A 22,101-nucleotide genomic window follows, 5' to 3' on the forward strand; every position below is an offset into this window, starting at 1 on the left:
TTAACTTAGGTGCAGGAGCTGACTATTCCAGTCTTGAAGGGGTGTCCTTGTGTGGGAGCATCCCTATGCCATCTGCGTGTGTGCCCAGTGGATGGAGAGACAGCTGGCACAGTAGTGGGAGAGCTGGATCTGAAGTGAGCATGGGTCACGTCTTCCCCTGGGGTGTGCTGGCAGCTACCACCTTGTTGGATGATATGGCTGGAGATGGAGGGGTTAGAGTCAGAGCCAGGTGTGAACCAGGGCCTCTACTGTGCTCAGTGGCAGTTACCACCATATCAGGGGCTGGAGCAGAAGCCCTGAGGGTCTAGTCCGAGCTGGCTCTGTTCTCTCTAAGTGTGCACACTCTCCTTGGTCATGGTGGCCTCCGCTCTAGTGGAGAGCAGTGCTGGAGCAAGAGGGGCTGGAGCAGGTGCCCAGTGTGGGCTGGCATGGTCTTGGGAAACCAGCTAGAGCTCCAGACAATTTTCAATCTGCTTCCTCTGAGCTATTCCCAGGAGTAAGCAAGTTTGTGCATGGGCTGTTGACAAGGAATCTTGTTCTCTTCTTCTGTAAATCCTACTGGTTTTTAACCAGGTAAGGCAACTTGTCTTCCTGGTGTCTGACCCCAGGGCTGGGGTGCTCAGTGTGTGATATGAACCCCTCGCTGCCCAGGGAGGATCCCTAAGGCCATGATATCTCCTTCTTCTTCTGTGTCCTCTGCTAAGGGCACAGGTCCTGACCCGACCACAACTCCTCCCTTCCTCTGTAGATACAGACTCCATGTGTATCTTTCTTTACAGACTTGGTTGAAGAAGAGCCTTTCTGCAAGTCTCCAGGTTGCTTTCAGTAGAGTTGCTCCACGTGAAGATGATTTGATGTGTTTTTTTGGGGGAGGTGGGCTTGGTTTCCTCCTACTCCACCATCTTATCTCCCTCCTCCACATTTAATATTTTTTACTTCATATTTTGTATCCTTTTTTGTTTTGTATATCCCTTAACTACTTATTGTGGTTATAGATGATTTTACTACTTCTGCTTTCTAACCTTCCTACTGGTTTTATAAGCGGTTTATCTACTAGTTTTACTGTATATATATATATATATATATATATATAGTGTGTGTGTGTGTGTGTGTGTGTGTGTGTGTGTGTGTATGTGTGTGGTATGCGGGCCTCTCACTGTTGTGGCCCCTCCCATTGCGGAGCGCAGGCTCAGCGGCCATGGCTCACAGGCCTAGCTGCTCCGTGGCATGTGGGATCTTCCTGGACCGGGGCATGAACCCATGTCCCCTGCATCGGCAGGCGGACTCTCAACCACTGCACCACCAGGGAAGCCCTTTACTGTATATTTATCAATGATATTTTTCCTTCGGTAATTTTCATATTTCTACTTGTGGTCTTTTCTTTTCCACTTAGAGAAGTCCCGTTAACATTTCTTGCAAAGCTGGTTTAGTGGTGCTGAACTCTTTTAGCTTTTTCTTGCCTGTAAAACTCAAATCCGAATGATAATCTTGGTGGATAGAGTATTCTGGGTTGTAGCAGTTTTTTCCTTTCATTGCTGTGAATATATCATGTCACTCTCTTCTGGTCCGCAAAGTTTCTGTGGAAAAGTCAGCTGAGAGTCTCATGGGAGTTCCCTTGTACATACTCAGTTGCTTTTCCCTTGCTGCTTTTAAGACTCTCTCTTTATCTTTAATTTTTTCCATCTTAATTACAATGTGTCTTGGTGAGGACCTCTTTGGGTTCATCTTGTTTGGGACTTGCTGTACTTCCTGGACCTGGGTGTCTTTTTTCTTTCCCAGGTTAGAGAAGTTTTCAGCTATTATCCCTTCAAACAAGTTCTCTGCCCCTTTCTCTCTCTCTCCTTCTGGATCCCTACAATGTGAATATTAGTATGCTTAATGCTGTTCCAAAGGTATCTTAAACTATCCTCATTTAAAATTTCTCTTGTATTTGGTGAGCTTGGTTGAATTCCACTACTCTGTCTTCCAGTCTGCTGATGCATTCCTCTGTATCATCTAATCTACTATTGATTCTTTCTAGTGTAGTTTTTATTTCAGTTATTGTATTCTTCAGTTCTGTTTGGTTCTTCTTCATATTTTCCAACTCTCTGTTAAACTTCTCACTGTGCTCATTCTTCTCCTGAGCATCTTTATGATCATTACCTTGAACTCTTTATTGAGTTGATTGTTTATTTCTATTTCACTTAGTTCTTCTTCTGGAGTTTTAGTTTTCCTTTATTTGCAACATATTCCTCTGTCACTTTGCTTTATTCTCTGTCTTTATTTCTATGTATCAAGTAGGTCTGTTACATTTCCTGATCTTGGAGAAGTGGTCTTATGTAGGAGATGTCTCATGGGGCCCAGCAGCATGCTCTCCTCTGGTCACAGAGATGTATGCTCTAGGGGTGTCCCCTTTGTGGTCTGTGTGGGTCCTTCTTTTGTGGTAGGGCCAACTACTGTGGGTGCACTGGTAGGGGGGCTGGCCCCTGGTCCAGTTGGCTGCCAGGCCCTGCCTTGTGTGGAGGCTGCTGGCTTGCTGGTGGGCAGGGCTGGGTCCTGACACAGCCGGCTGCTCGATGTAGGGGGTCCCGGGACTGGGGCTGACTGGCTGGTGGGCAGGTAAGCCTCTGGTGCTAACAGACTAGAGGGAGGACTCCTAAAGGCACTTGCTAGCACCAGTGTCCTCATGGTAGAACTAGCTCCCCAAAATGCCTGCTGCTAGCATCTCGGTCCCCAGGGCGGGGGAGTCTCAGTTGCCTCCTGCCTCTCTGAGAGTCTCTCTAAGATAGGCAAGGGGTCTGACCCAGGCTGTTTTCAAACTGCTACCTCTGCACGCTCTGTTTTGAGGTATGTGAGATTTTGCGTGAGCCCTTTAAGAGCGGAGTCTGTGTCTCCTATGGCGTCCCTCCAGCTCTCCCATCTGGGGGCTTGTCTTCCTGGTGCTGGCGAGCCCAATGTAGGCTCCTTGGGGAGAACCTCTGCAACTGTGATGATCCTCACATGTTATTCTTATATAATCAGTGCTGAGCAAAGATTAAATGCTATGTTTTGCTGTAGTGTATCACCACTAGCTAGATATGTAGCTATGACAAAAGTCAAGCAACTCTAGAGAAATACGTATTAATAATATTCAGGTAGCGATAATATAGTTGAAACATACTTAGTATGCAAAAATTCCTCTGATGGTGTAATTTTTTTTCTACTCCTTGCTTAGTTACAAAATAGAAAGAGACTGTGAATACGTAATGAACAGCAGCTTTTAACCTCTCAATTAAAATGCCAATACATCACAGTGTTATAAAAAACTGATGAAGGTCAAAGAAACATCACTTTCTTCTTAGACTTTAATTTTGATTCATCCACTAGACTGGTCCCATGCAGTGTCTACTTGAAAAACTATAACTATTGATTGAAGGACTTGAACAACTGAGTACCTCTTATGTGACAAGTGATTATAACTTCAGCCACAAACAGAGCTCCTTACTGACAAGTAACAGTCGAGGCTGTTAAATGGCTTTTCTGTCTTATGACAAAATACAGTGACACACTCAACACTATTTCCTACATAACTGTTAAATCTGAAAAAATACAAATGTACTTTTGAAACAGATGGACTTGTCCATATTGCATGTTTAAAATGATGTGAAAAGAATAAGTTATCAAGACTTAAAATGGTAAGTATGAAAGACTCCTGTGAGAGTCATTAACGATTACACAATGTCTGATCTTCACCAGAGGTGTCAAATTAGGGGCAGCTGAGAATTTCAGTTGATGCCATTCATTGTGGGTGTTCAGCACGGCCATTCCAGCCGCAGGATTCCAGAATAATTCTTCCAGTGTATTGGCAAAACATGGTGAGCTATACAGTTCAAACAGACTGTGATTGGCAACGTGCCAGGCTGACTCATTAGTATCACGGCATATTTAAGCTTGTGTATGTTTAGAAATAAAACCTATAAATATGTTAAAGGCAGAATCATAGCCTCGTAGGTTTTTTCATCTGTGTTTTCTCATGCGATCTCAAGTTAAAAGTTTGAATAATTTTTTGAGGAGGGCAAGTTTGCAAGCATTTTATAACTTAACTAGAGCCAACTGATATCCCTCCCTTTTCCAATTATTAAATCATCTCCAATTCCAAAAATTCTATTTTCAATAACGTGTTTCTATTTTGTTCAAACCCGTCTAGAAGGCCATGGGAGTCTCAGTGCCTACCCTCATGACAGAATTGAGTGATAAATGGTGAGTTTAGTGGTAAGATCCAGAGCAATTCTTCTGGATTCATTTTAAGAGCAGTGAGAAGTAATAATCAAATTGAAGTGTAGGTGGCTGACAAGGTTATCTCCAGTTATAAAAACCTTGTTTTGATCCCCAAATTAGTCACTAAATATAAAAGAGATAAACCACATAAAATAGTGGATGAGACTGACTAAGCAGGAGAGTTATAAATGGGAAGATGCTTGACTCAAAGCAATTCCACACTTATTATTAATTCATAAATCCAGACTGCTAACACTGGGGAAAAAAGATAAACAATGACATGAAATGAGTATCCCATAAAGAAATTTTCAGTCAGTTTAAAGCACAGATTTGAGATTATTTGTAATGAAAGGAATCTCCCATTAACAATAATCCAGATGGGAACAGACTGAACAGGACTATTTTCTGGATGGGCAATGTGGATATATACTGTTTCATAGATGGTTTCCACAAATGAGTTTTTAATTAGTTTCATCAAATAATTTTCTTTGACCACAGGACTGATAAAAGCATCTCTTCTCTTTAAGGTCCAGTAGGGATGCTCACACAGATGGAAGGAATTAATGTGACCACCTCCCACAGCTCTACTGTCTTACGATTCAGAGAAAACACTTTCGTCTTGGAATGTCCCATGAATATAGACAAATATATCACAGAGTTTTTGTGGACTATGGTTTTACTGTGTGAGCATGTGTGTTTGCTTAAGAAAAGCATCAACATATTAAGTTCTTAATGCTCAAAACAGGTAAGCATTTCAATTAGAGATTCCAAAGGTCTACTGAAGCTATATAAAACAGAAAACCACGTGGCTTCCTGCCTATGTAGAAGAGCATTTTACCGTAAGTATTATAAGATATAATTCAAGCCATCCATCTACATTGCACAATTATTACACGAGTCCAGAGGGGCTTCTCTGTACTTGATATAGGAAAGTATTCAAATCCTAATCCTGAATTGTTCACTGAACCTATTTGGAGGTCTCAGGGTGCTTAAACAGAAGCCCTGAAACTTCACTTATTATGCAATGAAAATATCTTGAATTAAATGAGAGAATTTCCAAAAAGTCTTAAAGTGCATCCTTCACAGCCTTTAATAATAGGAGAAAAATTATTCAGCGTTTAGATATAAAGGAATGGAGGGGTGTGCCCAGGAATGCAAAGTCAAGAAGTAGGCCCTTGATAACAAAAGGTTTACCCTTTTAATCTTACTTGATTACATTGAGGGACTTCCAGGAGGCAAAACTGAATAAAGGTTAGTGAATGTTTTTGTAAAATTGACAGCTCGCTGATATACTGACACTGTGGCTTGTGAAGATCTGTTTTGGTTACACAGAGTAAGATACCATCGATTCTTAAATCAAACTGGGGACAAACCTGTTTCTGGCGGTGCCGCTCCTTTGACATGAGCCTTTTCTCTCTTTATTCCATTGGCATAAAAGCCCTCCTTCCTCACTGTCTCTATCCCCTCTGCCCCGGAAATTTCTATTCAGTCTTTAAGACTTGATTATTACTTCTTTTAGGAAATATTTTATGACAGCCCCTCCCTCAGTTTTAGATTGGAAAGTATGAGCACAGTGACTTGTTAAATTCAATAATTTGTCCCAAAGGCACAGCTGGTAAGGGAGGGTGCTGGTTGGACGCTGATTTCTCTCTGACTCCGTCACACTGTTTTCTCCCCCATCCTCCCTGACTTGCTAAGCAGAACTGAAGAGGCACAGAACAAAAGGATGTGGATCCATCATCAACACTTGGACTTGCAGCCGCAGAGGAACAGCTGCCACCAAATACCTTCATGAATCAGGGTCGTCTCTTCCGTACGGAAGGAACTTGCTAGTCACTAGACTGGACGCTGGATTGTCAAGCCTATCTTACTAACATCCCAGGACTCACCAAGTCATGAGTTATTTATCAAACCAAAATTATTAGTAAGATCAGCTTTCCTTGTGTGGGGGGAAACTGGAAGACTGGAAACTATCTGCTGTTTCTCTTGATTATCAGACACCAGAGTGCTTCCCAGTGACATTCAGTGGTGTTACCCATACCCAGGGGATGCTGGGCACACTTAGAACCGATTCTACCAATACCAATTCTTTGTGATGGGAAGTCACCGTCTGACTTACTTGTCTCCTTTGCTTTTGGAGATGCCGACCAACTTCTCGATGCCGCCGGCGTCCCGTAAGGCCTTGGCGTTCTCCATGTTCTTGGTGATCACCTCGTGCAGGGTGCAGCACACGGCTGTCACCGTGTCGTCCGACATGGCCTTGCTGGCCGCGTTGCTGCTGTTATTCCCGCCTGGAAGCCGATGGACCAGGTCTCGCATGGCGTATTTGCCTTTGGAAAAGAAAACGAAGGGAAGAGCTGAAATGTGGTCAAAACCAAGGAAGAGTGTGGAGGGAGAGGTGCAGACGGGGGTGAAAAAGAGAACACAAGGGCCCACGTTAATGTAGTGTTGTCTGTTCCCCGTCACTGATTATTCTTTATGGGGTAACCGTGGACACATACACAGAGAAAACGGTATTTCTTCACAGCAAATGTACGGACTTTTGGTGCTGGACGGATGTGGGACTGACTCTTTGGACAAGTTATTTCATGCCTCTGAGCCTCAGCTTTTTAAATTGCGAAGCAAGAATAATGGTACCTCCCTTACAAGGCTGTTGCGAAGAAATGTGTGGGAAGCACTTAACACACAGTGATGACTCTGGACTCAGGACTCAGTAGAAGTTAGCCATCAGTGGGTTCCTGCTTGCTATTCACAGAAGTCAGGAAAACATAGGGTAATTCTAACATAACCTCCAGAATGCCTTGACGGGAGCTATGTTGGGACTTGTATTATTTAACAAATAAGAGTCAAAACACAAAAATGTATGTATATATGACATCTGCATTCTGGTCCCTATAAAGCAAAGAGAAACATTTAAAGCGGGGAGAGAAACTACAAACAATATATAAAACTAGGTGACCTTTGAACTAGGGTAACTGGATGCTCGATCTGTCTCTCTGATGGGATTTTATTGAATGGTTCTACCATATAACATTTACTAATTTGACATGTTTTACTTCCCGTGGAAAAAATAAGATAAAATGCAACTTTGCTTCCTTAATTCACTTTATCATTATTAATCACGCTACTCCCCATGATAGAGGTACTTATAATGACATCTTTATGGAATACTTTTAGTTTACAAAGCCATTTAGGCATTACCAATAACCCTGCAAGACAATTAATTCATCCCACCTGCAGCTTCCAGTTCTGTTCCATTAATTTACTTCTGGAACTAAGTAGAGGAATGCCTGTAGCAAAGTTGCCTGTTCCCAAATTTTTCAGGTGGAATCGGCACGTGTCCAAAGTTAAATTCCTGTCTTGTCTCCCATCCCCCAATTAGACATATTTAGGCAGCTCCTAAAAGCCATTTAAATATTGTTCCTCCTCATAGGTCTCTAAAGGATAACTTCTTTTGCTGTTTAATTCTCTGGCACGTGGTGCTTGGGGGGCAGGAAATGGAACCATGGAAGGAGGCAATGACATCTTAATTCCAGGCAGTAATAAATAAAACATAAGACTTCGTAATTTTGGTATCTGCTTTTATCCTATGTTTAGGTGGCTTATTTTAGCTTGGATGAAAAAAAAAAATGCTGATGTCTAAATTACCGAAATAGGAAAGTGTCTTCATTCACTTGACGACAGCTGAGAAGTGTCTGACAAAAATGGTTTGCCTGAAAACCCCCAAATGTAGCATATTTATTTTCCAATGACAGCACTTAAAACAGGTTGGAGAAGATCCTCTGTACACGATAGTCCTCTGAGCACCTGGCTTTACCTACTCATCATTAAATCACACTCAGCTCGGGCTACGAGTTTAGTTGAGCTCAGCAGCCTGGCGACTTTATCATTAACCCCGCACAAACCACTGTCAGACCAACTTGAATTCACAGAAGTGAGAAGATGGGCGCATTCTTTATCAGGGAAGTGGTGGAGGAAGGAAGCAGCAAACTCTCTCAATCTTTGTGCATACAGGGGCATCCCCACTCCTGAATGAGCACAGAAGACTGGTTGTGTGGCCTTGCACATCATCAACATTGAAAGCAAAAATGAGGAGAGGGAGAGGATTAGGCTAGAGCATTTTTTTTTTTTAGTTTTTGTTATCATCATTTAAAAAATTACAGGTTTCCCTGGTGGCGCAGTGGTTGACAATCTGCCTGCCAATGCAGGGGACACGGGTTTGAGCCCTGGTCTGGGAAGATCCCACATGCCGCGGAGCAACTAGGCCCGTGAGCCACAACTACTGAGCCTGCGCGTCTGAAGCCTACGCTCCGCAACAAGAGAGGCCGCGATAGCGAGAGACCCGTGCACCGCGATGAAGAGTGGCCCCCATTTGCCGCAACTAGAGAAAGCCCTCGCACAGAAACGAAGACCCAACACAGCCATAAATAAATAAATAAATATTTAAAAATTACAACAGACTTGAAAGTGTGGTTTCATCTTACACAGCTTCCCAACCCGTGAGCCCTGAATGAGAAGCAAGGTGTCCCCATGATGTTCAAGGGGCAGGAGCCACCACGTTCCCCAGAGCAGCCTCTTCGACTTGCCCCAGTGTGCTGGACGAATACTGTCATTTTGAATGTGCTCCCCAGTGTGGAAAACGGCAGGAGTCACTGCCATATATATATGGGCACAGGGACATCAAGAGCACCTGGGGCTCAGCAGTGCTTTGGGAGGCTATGAGGGTGCAGAGGAAGAGAGCAGAAGTGTACAGGCCTCACCCTGTGGATGAGCCTGCCAGGAAACAGAGGAGCTTCCTGTCTTAGAAGGGGTGCCGCCAACCACTGCAGACTGAAGACCCCTCCCCCTCCCTCTGCATTTAACTTCGGTTAAAAATAAGTAAATAATATGACACAGCCTAACATCACAGAGCGACTCATACTGATCATACCACCTAGCAGGTGACTAATATTTCAGGACAAGAGCAAGCAACTTGTGACTACAAAGACCTGGCCCTGAGGGGATCAGGAAAAGAAGAGCAGCCATGATGGAGAGTCCTCAGACAAGGCTTCGAGCCCAGTGAAACGGTGGTGGTAACGCAGGGGAAGAGGATTCAGAAATTTCTAGCGGGGATAATGAGGTGGGTAGCGGAAACCAGGTGAATTCAGAAACTTAATAATAATGGACAAGTTGGATTTCTATTTTATTTTTCCACACAAAAGAAAACATGCTCAGCAATTCCCTGGTGGTCCAGCGGTTAGGACTCGGTGCTTTCACTGCCGGGGCCTGGGTTCAATCCCTGATCAGGGAACTTACATCCTACAAGCCGCACGGTACGGCCAAAAAAAAAAAAGAAAAACATGCACAACTAGTAAGCATCATATGGGAGAGACAAACTGGTCATCAGGTTCAAAAGACACTTAGATTTGGGAAAACAAAGTGAATACCTTGCCACCATTGGGAACCAAGGTGCTTTCCATTATCCACTCTCACTGGCATCACATGTTACAAAAGAAAAGCATGTTGCTCCGAGATTCAGACAGATGCTCCCTGAGATGAAAACAAAACAAAAACAACTCCACCACCACCACCAACTAAAGGTCACTCTGTCTTGCTCAAATTCTCAACAGAAATGAATCCTCGGGCCATTTCTTTGAAGTTACTTAGTCTCTCATGAAAACAACTTTATCTTTGACATGTGTAATACTGATATGAGATGACTACTGGACATATGACAATTGTGTAAAAAAAAAAAAAACTACTGTTCCTATCAGTGACAGACTAACTGTAACCTTGTAACTTTGCTACCCTTCCTGCCCTGTGTGTGGGCAGGCGTGTTTGTAAATTACAATTAAAAACTATTTTCTCTTTATGTTTCTTTCTGGGGTCTTCTGTTCAGAGTGGGTGGGCATGTGGAGGCTTGTGGATGGACTCAGGGGACTTAACAAACTGTGTTGCCCTAGAGCGGTGCTCCTTGTTGAGCTCCTGTACACAGAAGACCTGGTAGGAATTTCACGATGAGGTAACAGAGCTTTGCTCTCGCTGACTGTGCCTGTTTCTGTTTCTATTTCAGCACTCAGCCTATTCCTGGTATTCATTTGCGCACTACCCCTTGGTTTCTCCACTGGTGGGGGCAGTATTGAGTAGTGAGTGGTTTTATGGGCTAACCACCTGTGATCTTGAGTCCTTTCCTAAACTGATTGTGTATCACTCTGGATCGTTCATATGGTCCTCTGTATAGCTGGTCTTTGTGATGCACTATGGTAAACTCAAATCTCTCAAACCAACGTTAGAGGAAAGAGGTTAAAAAAAAAAATGTCAGCCGAGAACAGCCCTGGATCAGGAATATAACAACTCCTTTGTCTCTGAGGTCTTAGTGCATCTTTGGCTTCCCTGTTTCTGGAGATGCTAAAACTGACCTGTGAGTTTTTGCTGAGTTGCTCTAAACTAATTTTTTTTCTTCCATCTTTTATGGTGGCAAAATACACATAATAAAAATGTATCATCTTATCTACTTTTAAGTGTACAGTTCAGTGATACTGATTAAATTCATATTGTTGTGCAACCGTCACCACCACGTATCTCCAGAACTCTTTTCGTCTTGCAAAACTACAATTCTATTAAACTCTATTAAACCATTAGACAATAACTCCCCACCCCCATCCAGTAACAACCAACGTGCTACTTTCCATCTCTATGATTTTGACAACTCTTAAGTATCTTATGTAAGTGGAACCATACAGTGTGTCTTTATTTTGCTCAGCAATAATGTCTTCAAGCTTCATTCATATTGTAGAATATATCAGACTATCCCTTTTTTTTTTTTTAAAGTCTGGATAATACTTCCCTGTATGCATATACCACATTCTGCTTATCCATTCATCTGTTGGTGGACACTTGGGTTGCTTCCTTATTTCAGTTATTGTGAACGATGCTACTATGAACAGAGGTGTACAAATATCCTTTCTCTTTTGATTTATGTGTCTTTGGATCTAAAGTGAGTCTCTTGTAGATAGCATATAGTTGGATCTTTTTTTTTTTTTCTTTCTTTCCATTCTGCCAATCTCTAACTTTCGATTGGAGAGTTTAACCCCTCTATATTTAAAATAATTATTGTAAGAAGGGACTTAACTTGTGTTATTTTGCTATTTGTTTTCTACATGCCTTGTAGCTTTTCTGGTCCCTTATTTCTTACATTACTCTCTCCTTTGTGTTTGATTGTGTTTGCAGTGAAATGTTTTAACCTCCTCATTTCCTTTTGTGTATATTCTGTAACTATTCTACTTGTGGTTACCATGTGGATTACATTTAATGTCCTAAAGTTATAACACTCCAATTTAAATTTATACCAGTTTAACTTCAATAATGTACAGAAACTCTGCTCGTTTACAGTTCCAGCCCCAGCCCTTTCAATTATGGATATCACAAAACTACATCTCTATATGTTGTGTCCAAAAACATAAAATGGTAACTTTTTTAATGCATCACTTTCTTAAAGTACGTAGAAAACAAAACATGGAGTTGTAAGCCAAAGGTACAATAATACTAGCTTTTAGACTAATAATTTTTAAAAATGCATTATTCTCTTGAATCATGTAAAAAACAAAAAAAGTGGAGTTACAAACTGTTTTTACAATAAGACTCGCTTTTATAATTACCCAGCGTTTTAAAGTCTTTGTCTAGCACTTCTGCCACTTACTCTTTCTCAGGGAAGTTTCTGTTGGTTCACTTTTTTCCTTGGAAAGGGCTATACTTCCCTGTTTCTTTGTATCCTCTGTGATTTTGTTGTTGTTGGAAACTGGACACTGCAATCTAACCACATAGCAACCCTGGAATTCAGATTCCTCCCCTTGTGCCGGTTTGCTGGGTTTTGTTTTTAGTTGCTGTAGGATGTCTGTGTGCTGAGGTGTAAACTGAAGGTCTCTGCAGGTCTTTTCTGAACCTGTGCCTTTCCCTGGGGTTCCATGGTGACTTTCTAATTTCCCTCACATACACATTTGCTTTTGAACGTCCTAATCTTTAATATCTGGCTCCCAAAAGGGGAAAAAGAGAACAATGAAGGGGGAGGGAAGGGCACCAGCTCTTTAAGTTCCCTGGAAGTCATTTCAGCTGGAGGGGGAGGGGTTTTCGACAACTGGGGGGCGTGTGCAACAACAGCTGCCTCTGTGTCTGCAACTCCATGATCAGTAGCAACAATCTGAACACAGAGTGCCCAATATTTGGAGGACGGATCCCTTATTGCCCACCCTAGCTCCCACCAACTGCATACAAGTTCCCCATGAACACGTGTATAGTTGCCTGCCAAGGGCTGGGTGTGAGAATGGGTAGCTGTTACTGTGCTAAGAGCTGAAGATGACCAAAATTAACCATAATTCACCGTCCAAGCTTTCCTCTAACAGGTGCAAGCCTTCATTAGACTCCAGAGTTCCGAAATAGTTACACTGGACAGATTCTGCCAGCGAGACTGCTGTGTGTGTGCGGGGGACAGATTCCTGGGTTTCCTACCCACCATCTTCCAGAATCTTCTCTCCACACTGAATTTACATTGCTCAGTGGTTGAAGATGTAAAAGTGAGGCACTGATTTCCTTGTGACTGTGTGTCTACGCGTAAATGTGAAAAGAGCCTTTCCCTCCTTTGCCAAAGGAAAGTTGTTAGCCCTTACCAAGGGTCAGCAGCACGGTGCTCTGTGGGCGGCCGCAGCTCTTTCTGCAATGCGGCGAGCTCCTTTTTCTCTTTCCTTTCTCTTTTTGTTGATGTTTGGAGCTTAATATTTCATAAAAATCTGCCACTTTAAGGACATTTATAGGAACAGTTTATCACAAAAGGGGAGAAAACATATGCAAAAAATCTATATTTTAAAACTGGTTTATGTGGTTTTCCAACCAAAGAGGTGAGGCATTCCAGACGGTAGTATTTGGTTATTGAAAGAGTTTGAATGCTTGTTTACATGGGAAAGTTCTGAACAAAACAGCAATTACTTTCTGTCTTTAGGCACTAAGAACTTATATCTTGTGTCTCCTGACAGCTATTTTTATAAAAATTCATTTAATTAATTTTTTTATACAGCAGGTTCTTACTAGTTATCTAGTTTATACATATTAGCGTATACATGTCAATCCCAATCTCCCAATTCATCACACCACCACCACCACCCCCGCTTCCCCCCTTGGTGTCCATACATTTGTTCTCTACATCTGTGTCTCTATTTCTGCCTTGCAAACCGGTTCATCTGTACCTTTTTTCTAGATTCCACATATATGTGTTAATATACGATACTTGTTTTTCTCTTTCTGACTGACTTCATTCTGTATGACAGTCTCTAGGTCCATCCACGTCTCTACAAATGACCCAATTTTGTTCCTTTTTACGGCTGAGTAATATTCCATTGTATATATGTACCACATCTCCTTTACCCATTCGTCTGTCAATGGGCATTTAGGTGGCTTCCATGACCTGGCTATTGTAAATAGTGCTGCAACAAACATTGGGGTGCATGTGTCGTTTGGAATTATGGTTTTCTCTGGGTATATGCCTAGTAGTGGGATTGCTGGGTCATATGGTAGTTCTGTTTTTAGTGTTTTGAGGAACCTCCATACTGTTCTCCATAGTGGCTGTATCAATTTACATTCCTGCCAACAGTGCAAGACGGTTCCCTTTTCTCCACACCTTCTCCAGCATCTGTTGTTTGTAGATTTTCTGATGATGCCCATTCTAACTGGTGTGAGGTGATACCTCATTGTAGTTTTGATTTGCATTTCTCTAGTAATTAGTGATGTTGAGCAGCTTTTCATGTGCCTCCTGGCCATCTGTATGTCTTCTTTGGAGAAATGTCTATTTAGATCTTCTGCCCATTTTTTGATTGGGCTGTTTGTTTTTTTAATATTGAGCTGCACTGATAGCTCTTTTTGAAATTGCCTTCTCCAAATCTACACCCCAGAGTCAAACTAATAAAACTAAAAAAATGTCTTTTATATCTAAACTGTCCCTGGCATTTCCCTGACTGCTGCTGGGTAACATCAAAGAGTTTTCTTCATCACCTTATGAAATAAGGGATGCTAGAAATAATTAGGAATGTTTGGCATTCTGCAAGTTTTTGTTTGGTTTATTACTGTTGTAAGAGCTGTCCTGTTTATCAAGCCTTCAGTAAAAAAAAGACCTGGCAAATGAAAAAAGGAGAAACTCAGCCTCCTTAGTGATGACAAGTCTTAGGATGATACTTCAGCAGTTATGAACATTTTGGTGCTGTTAGAAACATGCTCCTTTTCATGTTAAAGAATGGCACAGTAATGGCCAATAAAAGAAAGATTCCATTTTTAGGTTTAAAAGAGCCTTTTCAGTTGGTGGGAATCCTAACACACTCTTTATGGAATAAATTAAAAGATCCTGGAGAGTTTTCATTACCCTCACTGTCCGTAATATACACTTACTGTAATGGTAGTCACTGACTAACTTCTCGCAAAACTAAACTTGTCTCAAGTTTGATATTGTTGTTTGTAATGAATAAATAATCAGAGCAATTCAGCCTTATCATCAACAGGAGGTTTCTGATTTTATCCCACACTCTCTTAAAGACCCTGCCAGAACCACAGATCAATAATTAGATCTGAAAAAAAAAAAATTAGGTCTGGGGCTTCCCTGGTGGTGCAGTGGTTGAGAATCTGCCTGCCAATGCAGGGGACACAGGTTCGAGCCCTGGTCTGGGAAGATCCCATATGCCGCGGAGCAACTGGGCCCGTGAGCCACAACTACTGACCCTATGCTCCGCAACAAGAGAGGCCGCGATAGTGAGAGGCCCGCGCACCGCGATGAAGAGTGGCCTCCGTTTGCCACAACTAGAGAAAGCCCTCGCACAGAAACGAAGACCCAACACAGCCATAAATAAATAAATAAATATAATCAAACTGATGAGTTCCAACCCTGGCTCAGCTGCCTGCTTGGCCTTGGAGAGTTTGCCTAGTGTCTAAAAATAATAGTAATAATAATTAGGTCTGTTGGAAGAAACATCAAAAGAGCCTGATCAGAGAACTCTAATGGGTACCGTTAACACTTGATACAATAGAAAATAGGCTCTTGGTTACAGACACTCCTGTAAAGCTGAACTCCTCGAAACAAATGAACATCTTTCAGACTACCAAGGGATTGAGTCAGGGTTTCAGAACTCATTCACTTTGAGAATCTGGACTTCAAACTAACCCAAGATCAAGAGAACAAGGATTAATTACTTAGAGTAAATGACACAAATTTAGTTGTGGTTCATGTTCTATTTTGAATTGGGCTTATTATAAAATCCTTCTTTCTACTTCCTCTTTCTTTAATGCTTGATTTAACAGGTTATGTGTATAAAAACTAGATTAAACGTTCTTTAAATGGAATCTTGTTCTAATTAATTCTTCAGAATTCAGAAAAAATCTCTTGAAAATTTGTAAAGTAGATAAGTTATCAGGAAAAGTTAATAATAATAATAATCCTTTTAGTATAACAACATATGTTGAGTGGTCCTGTCTGTACAGCTTAAAATAATAGTTAAATAATATAAAAATGCCTTGACTAGCCTGTTTACCTTCTTTGACCATAGGTTTTTATAGATTGAACTAGAATCTGTCCCCCTTTCTACTAGAACATAACTGAAAAAAATAAAATCTGTACCCATGACCATGCCAGAGATGTCACATATAAAGGCAAATATCATTTAATTAGGCATGACAAGGCCATTAAAAACAAGTAGATTTAATATGTGGGATTGAGGTCTACAGTATCCTCCTAGGACACTGGTTTGGCTCATGTATGGCTTAAGGAATCCTAGCCTACAGGCAGCACGGCCAGGAGTACTGAAAAGTTGGAGCTCAGAGAAATGGAATAATCCCTGAGTTACAGGTAGTGGAGGTGAAGACTGGCAGAAATGCCTCGGTCACTGCTGTGTCATTGATCCCAGTAGATGAGGTGAAAGGGAATAAATTATTTCTGCTACATAAAGGAAACAAAATTACAGACCTAGGATCTACAAACAAAACAAAAGTTAACTCTCAAGATTTATTATCACATAGGTCTAGTTTTGATAACCATACACAGAGGTCTTTGTGAATGAATTCACACTGCTTGATACACCTACATCTGTACAACTGGTCAACCATCAAATTAATGGTCCCAAATCAGAAAACTGCTAAACCACAAACATCAGTGGTTAACTCTGCATTGTAGGGGCAGAACTTCAACATCGGAGGGATCAAGAAGGAAAACTGGTACCTTGTTCTGACTCCATCATGACTGCCTACACATCATGTGCTCATCACAATCCAGAATCAGGAAGACAGAACAAAACAAGAAACCAGCTCAGGGAAAGAAATCCAAAACAGAGAGAGGAAAAGAAACACAGGATCGCCCTTCTATCCCTAATTCCAATTAATGCATCTTTCAGTAATTCTCTAGCAGCTGCTGACTTTCGAATCAACTTCATCTCTGTTGTTTGCAATGCTGATATGTGACGGACAGTATGATTATCTTGTGAGAAAACTGTTGTTTGTCCAACATGAATGGACTAAATGTGACCTTACAAACCATGGTAAATTTGTGCTTTTTTACTTTAAATGTGGAAGGCTGGTTTTTCTCAAGTCTGGATCCCTTGCAACAATTTGTTAGTAAAAATCCCTTTCTCTTGATGCTTTTGTCTGTATGCTTCTATTTCTCAGATTGGAAAATGGGTGTGACAACACTGACCCTCTGGTTTCATCACGCCGGCCCCTTTTTCCCAAAATGGGACCTGTTTGTCTCTACATCTGTCCCTTTGCTCCTGCCAGATTAGAATCAATATCTAATGAAATGCATTGATTTTTTTAAAAAAGTGAACCTTCTTTTATGTGTCTGCTAGCTGCTTTAATTAACGATTTATCCAAATAGAAAGAGAGAGGAAAAGTCATGGTAAGAAGGGATCAGCTGGAGTCAAGGAATCAGTCAGTGGTTGCTGTGGGTAGAGCTTGAGACAAATTCTGGAAGAAACACTAAAGTTCCTTATGCTTTTTTCTAATAACTATGATTTGGAAAAAACAAGCACAGCCTTTTAACACACATCAAAATCTATTTCACATGCCAAAATTGGTAAGCAGTTGGTCTGAGAAAATGATGCAATCAGTAACTCAACCCTCTGAATAGAAATAATGTCGAGTAAAGCAAATCTTATAGATTTGCGGTGTATGGTATGCATTTCTTTCAAGAGTTACCATCTCCAAATAAATAACCTACTCCATCTGTTTGGAAGACAAGAGGAATTGTATTTTTTAGCACCTTGAGATCTTATGCAGAGGATTTCACTGAATTAGGCTCTGAGAAATTCTCACATTGTTGAAATGTCAAGAAGTAAGGTAATGAGTAGGAATACGGACAAGAAGGTGGCTAAGATATGCATACATAATTTGTAGAAGAATCACTCTAAAAATAAAAACCACAGTTAATTAACAGGAGGTTTGCCGAAGCACCTTTTTGAACTAGAAATAAATTGATTTTTGAGAAATACTGAAAATGAGGCAAGTAACTGGTATAATACATTTTAACAAGATTTAAATAATTTGATTAAATATTAAGCATGATAGCAAAAAATTATTACCTCAATTCATTGCCTCATTTTAAAAGCAGAAAGGAAGTAGAGGTGAAAATTTAAACACTGATTCTAGCTTCAGGGGAAAAACCTAGGAAGGCTTTTTATTTTTAGGTCAAGATTTCTGTCTAACAAAGATCCAAGAACTCTCCTAGGATGAAAATTTCAGACAATAGCGTGTCTGAGACAAGATGAGGTCAGTATTTCTGTAAGAAAAGCTTGTTTTCAGGAATAGAACCTCTGGCCTGATATTAGCACATTGGGATAAGAGTAATGCATTGATTAATGCAAGTAGCCTAATGAAGAATTCTAACATTGCATTCCCAAGTTCTTGCTTTCTCAAATTGATCTACCCCTCTGCCAAAATAAAAGAGTTTCAATAAAGGGCACAAAGGGCTACTACTCATAGATTACATTAGAGAGTGGTTTAATTTTTTCAAGAAAAGTCACATCTATTTCAGTTTCTACTTTGTATCTCCCTAGGGCTACAGAAAAGGCAGATACAATTTCCAATTTGTATAGAAGACAACTGCAGCCCAAAGAGATTAAATGATGTGTGTAAGGCTGCAGAGCTGACTGTATCCTGGCTTTGGTATCTTTCCATGAGTCTCTTGGCCAGAAACTCCTCTCTCCAACCAACCCTCCTCACTCCCTCCTCTGAACTTTTTTTCACAGGTATAATCTGTACCACCTGTATGACACCTACCCCGTAACTCATTTATTCAGTTGCTCTATAGACATTCACTGAAGTTTCCTCTAGTTAGCTTATATATGTAATTGATCTTTCCAACAATAATATAAACCAAGAACAGGATGACATCTAATAACCTTACGTTTATTGATAAATGAATAAACAATTTACATCAGCTCTTTGACTACACAATGTAACCACAGGACTTTGAGGGGAATTCATTCACATTTATCCTGCTGTTGTTACCTACCTCTGTGACAGATCCCTGGAACTCTAGTTCTACAGGATGCTGTATTCTAAAAAGGGTTTCATTGTAGCATATGTGTGGGAAATGCTGTGTCTGATGCTTAACTCAGAAATTTACAATGTATATTAGCAAAGTGAAGCCTCTTGCAGTCTTGCAGTTAGACAAAATGAAACCCTTTGGTGAATTTAGTTTAACCTAGAGTTTCCCAAATTTATCTGAAAAGAGAAACCTTCTTGTGCATGACACCCATTCCCTTCCCAGAGGACTGGGGGTCTGGGGAGGGGGGCTCGCTTGGGGTGGTCCTGATGAATAAGGGCAGCTACATTTCTGTTCCCGTTACTATGCTTATATGTCACCAAATACCCACAGATCCGTACCACCAAAGACACCTTAATTTCACAGCAACTTGATTTGATGTTGATAAAAATCAGAAATAAAAGAAATGCTCCGACTACACAAAAGGATGGCTGGTGAGAATGCATGGTAGTGTATGTTAAGCATTGTCTGATAGGAGCCACTCACTCTAAATACACTTTATGCCTAAATGCATTTTTCTTGTTCTGATTTCATACATTCACCCCCTACTCCCATACTTCGTTCACAGAGGACTTCATAAGCCAGAGAGATGAGTCTCACAGAAGAAGGAGTTATAATTATTTGCCTACAATTCCACTTTCCTCGTTAACCAATGAGCTGCTTATGGATGAATTCCCCGTGCAGGTTCTCAAATGAGAACATTCGTTGACTGAAATTCACTTACTTTTCTGTCCCAAGTTGATTTTCTTCCTAGTACCTACCAGCCAAGCCAAGCACTGGTTTCTACTAGGCAATTCTAATTCTAATTTATATTACTGAATTGAGCTTTGGAGACCAGTTGGTCTTATCTGGCTTTGGGTGACTGGTTCCCCAGGGTCAAACCAGGGCATGAAAGATCCACCTTCACAGCTGAAATAAACTTCAGACTGCAGGTAACTCGAGGCATCAATCACTCTAACCTTCTAACACACATCATGGGACCCTAAATTATATGCCAGGGACCTGCACTTGTTCCAGATCTTATAAGATCCTTGTCTCCTTATGCTTAGGAGATAATCTCCTTCCATGGGTATAAGATGATTTAGAGCAGCCCCTACCAACAACAGTAAAAATACCTTTTCTTTAAAAAAAACCTTCTCTTTATAGTAGCCTCTCTAAAGTCATTGCTGAACACAGCATGTGGCCCATTACGAGTCAGGTTTTATTGACTGCCTTTTTTCCTGTGAATGAGACACATCACTCTGTTGCATATCTAGTAATTTTGGGTTGAAAATAAACAGTTTTAGCAACTCTGAAAAAAAAACACTTCTCTATATTTGTCCTCACTTTGAGATAGATTTTTAACAAAATTTGTTTATAAAACTAAATGTCTAGGTCAAAGCTTAGTTTTTTTAGTTTCTGCCTGTATTTTAAAATTTTTTTCAGAATAAAGAAACGTGGCATATTTTATAGTTTTATAGTAGACAGAATTCCAATTTCAATTTGGGGTTCATTATTGGAACCCAAAGATAATGTTAAATTATTTTAATAAAAAGTGGTCATGTTTTAGATATTTCTCCAAATTCCCTAGCTAGTGAAAACAATCCTCCTATGAATGTAAAAATATATTGGGCTATACAATATTGCCCGTTTCTTTATTAATTAACCACAGTGGACGTTTTGTATGGAATTGCTGGCATTATTAATGTATATAGAATTCCAGTGTTTATATTGTAGGCTTATGCTCCGTGTGTACAACTAAAACTTAAAGTATTTATACTTTGATGAGTTTAAAACTTTGGTGTGTTTGTGCTATACTAAAAAAAAAAAAATCAACCACTATTATAATTATATGGACTCTCCATAAGGTGATAAATAGAAAAAAGATAAAGCATGAAGATAAACAATAAAAGAATAAAAGAGAATAAAGGCAGAAGCAAAAAATGAGCCTAGAGGACCAAACATAGACCAAAGATTATTTCCACTAATCCCACTCAATCAAAGTGACTAAATATTAGATCTGGGCCCAGCTGATGACACATTTATTAAAAGCAACACTTAATACTGCAAAACTCTAGGAAAAGGAAAAAAACTGGATAGACCTTTGGCAATTTCTTTTATTGTAATGGGATTTCACTTGCAGCAAAGGAGGAAGATACGGTGAATGGAAGAGATTGTAGGGAAGATTAAAAAAGGCAGGAAAATATTAGACACAGGGTTTCTGCAGATCAGTTGCCCTAAAGTCCAGCAAAGCGGCTGGTGTCTGAGTTTTCTTATCTACGCAGCTGCAGTTTTTGAAAACTTGAAGTATGCATTCATCTTCAGAAATCTGATTTTCCTGGTTGTCTGCCCTCATGGCAGTGAGGTGTGGTGATGAGAGGGCCATTCCTTTGGTAAGGATGACTTTTTTTAGCAGCGTCAACTTCTAGAACGGACACTGCAGGTTTTGCCCCGGCACTGTGTCAAGCGGAGTTGGCGTGACTAAAAGGATCACCGAAGAGCCTGAACTCTGGTGTACAAACAACTTAATTATGATAATGCAGTGACTGTGGTCAGCACTGTCGAAACAAACCAAAACAATGCATGCAAATCCAAGCCAAGCACCAATCAGAAACAATTAGGAGTCTTCAAGTTACAGAAAAGCTTTTCTATGTACATCTTATAATCCAGTATGAACAGTCTCTGCTACCTTATTTTCAAAGTCAATAGAGACTTGGAGTATATGCTTCCTAGAATGTATGGGCCATTAGCTTCTTTGAAGGAGTGAAGATTCAGTGGTGCTAGTTAGGGCTAGCATAGTTCCACCAGCTGCCTGGAGGTCTTGCAGAAACTACTTTCCTTCCAGTGACAAATTGCAAAGGTCAAGTACAGGAGGCAAGAGGTGGGTGGGGACTAGAATAAATAGCCAGGTTCAAGGAAGGGCAACCATGACTTGGGAGACAGCATAGAACCATCTGGTGGTTCTGTTCTTCATCAAGGAACTCAGGCCAGAGCAAAGCTGGAGAGGACTTTGGAACTTCAGAGAGGTGTCCCCTTAGCCACTGTTGGTGATACTCAGGGTGTTAGAAATCGATTTCTATCAGAAATTTATTTTCTCACAGTTCTTAATGCCTCAAGTCTGAAATCCAGGTGTCGGCAGGGCTTTCTGTCTTCTCTTCTTTCCTTCCTTCTTTAGCTGGAGACTCAGGACTGCCATCCTTGCTGGTTCTAACCAGTAAAATTAAGTGGCTGACCCCCATCCTGTGGTGAAGGGCAGAGTGGCTGCCTGCTTAGCAGCTGATGGGGCTACTTTGGGTGAAATAGGGTGGAAACGGGAATGCTACTGTTCAGGTGGAACTGGGTAT

The 22,101-nt window shown here is 40.8% G+C and overlaps 1 protein-coding gene across 1 annotated transcript in view; it reads right to left on the reverse strand.

The window, feature by feature from the left end:
- CTNND2 (catenin delta 2) overlaps nt 1–22,101 on the reverse strand; it is a 257,170-nt gene that overhangs the window by 48,340 nt on the left and 186,729 nt on the right. Inside the window, exon 8 of the mRNA XM_027125377.1 lies at nt 6,356–6,566. Coding sequence (XP_026981178.1) covers nt 6,356–6,566 — 211 coding nt within the window. The remainder of the gene's footprint in view (nt 1–6,355; nt 6,567–22,101) is intronic.

The sequence above is a fragment of the Aethalodelphis obliquidens genome, unplaced genomic scaffold (genome assembly GCF_003676395.1).
Source record: "Aethalodelphis obliquidens isolate GAN/ISIS:26980383/991018 unplaced genomic scaffold, ASM367639v1 scaffold29, whole genome shotgun sequence".
NCBI classification, from domain to species: Eukaryota; Metazoa; Chordata; class Mammalia; order Artiodactyla; family Delphinidae; genus Aethalodelphis; species Aethalodelphis obliquidens.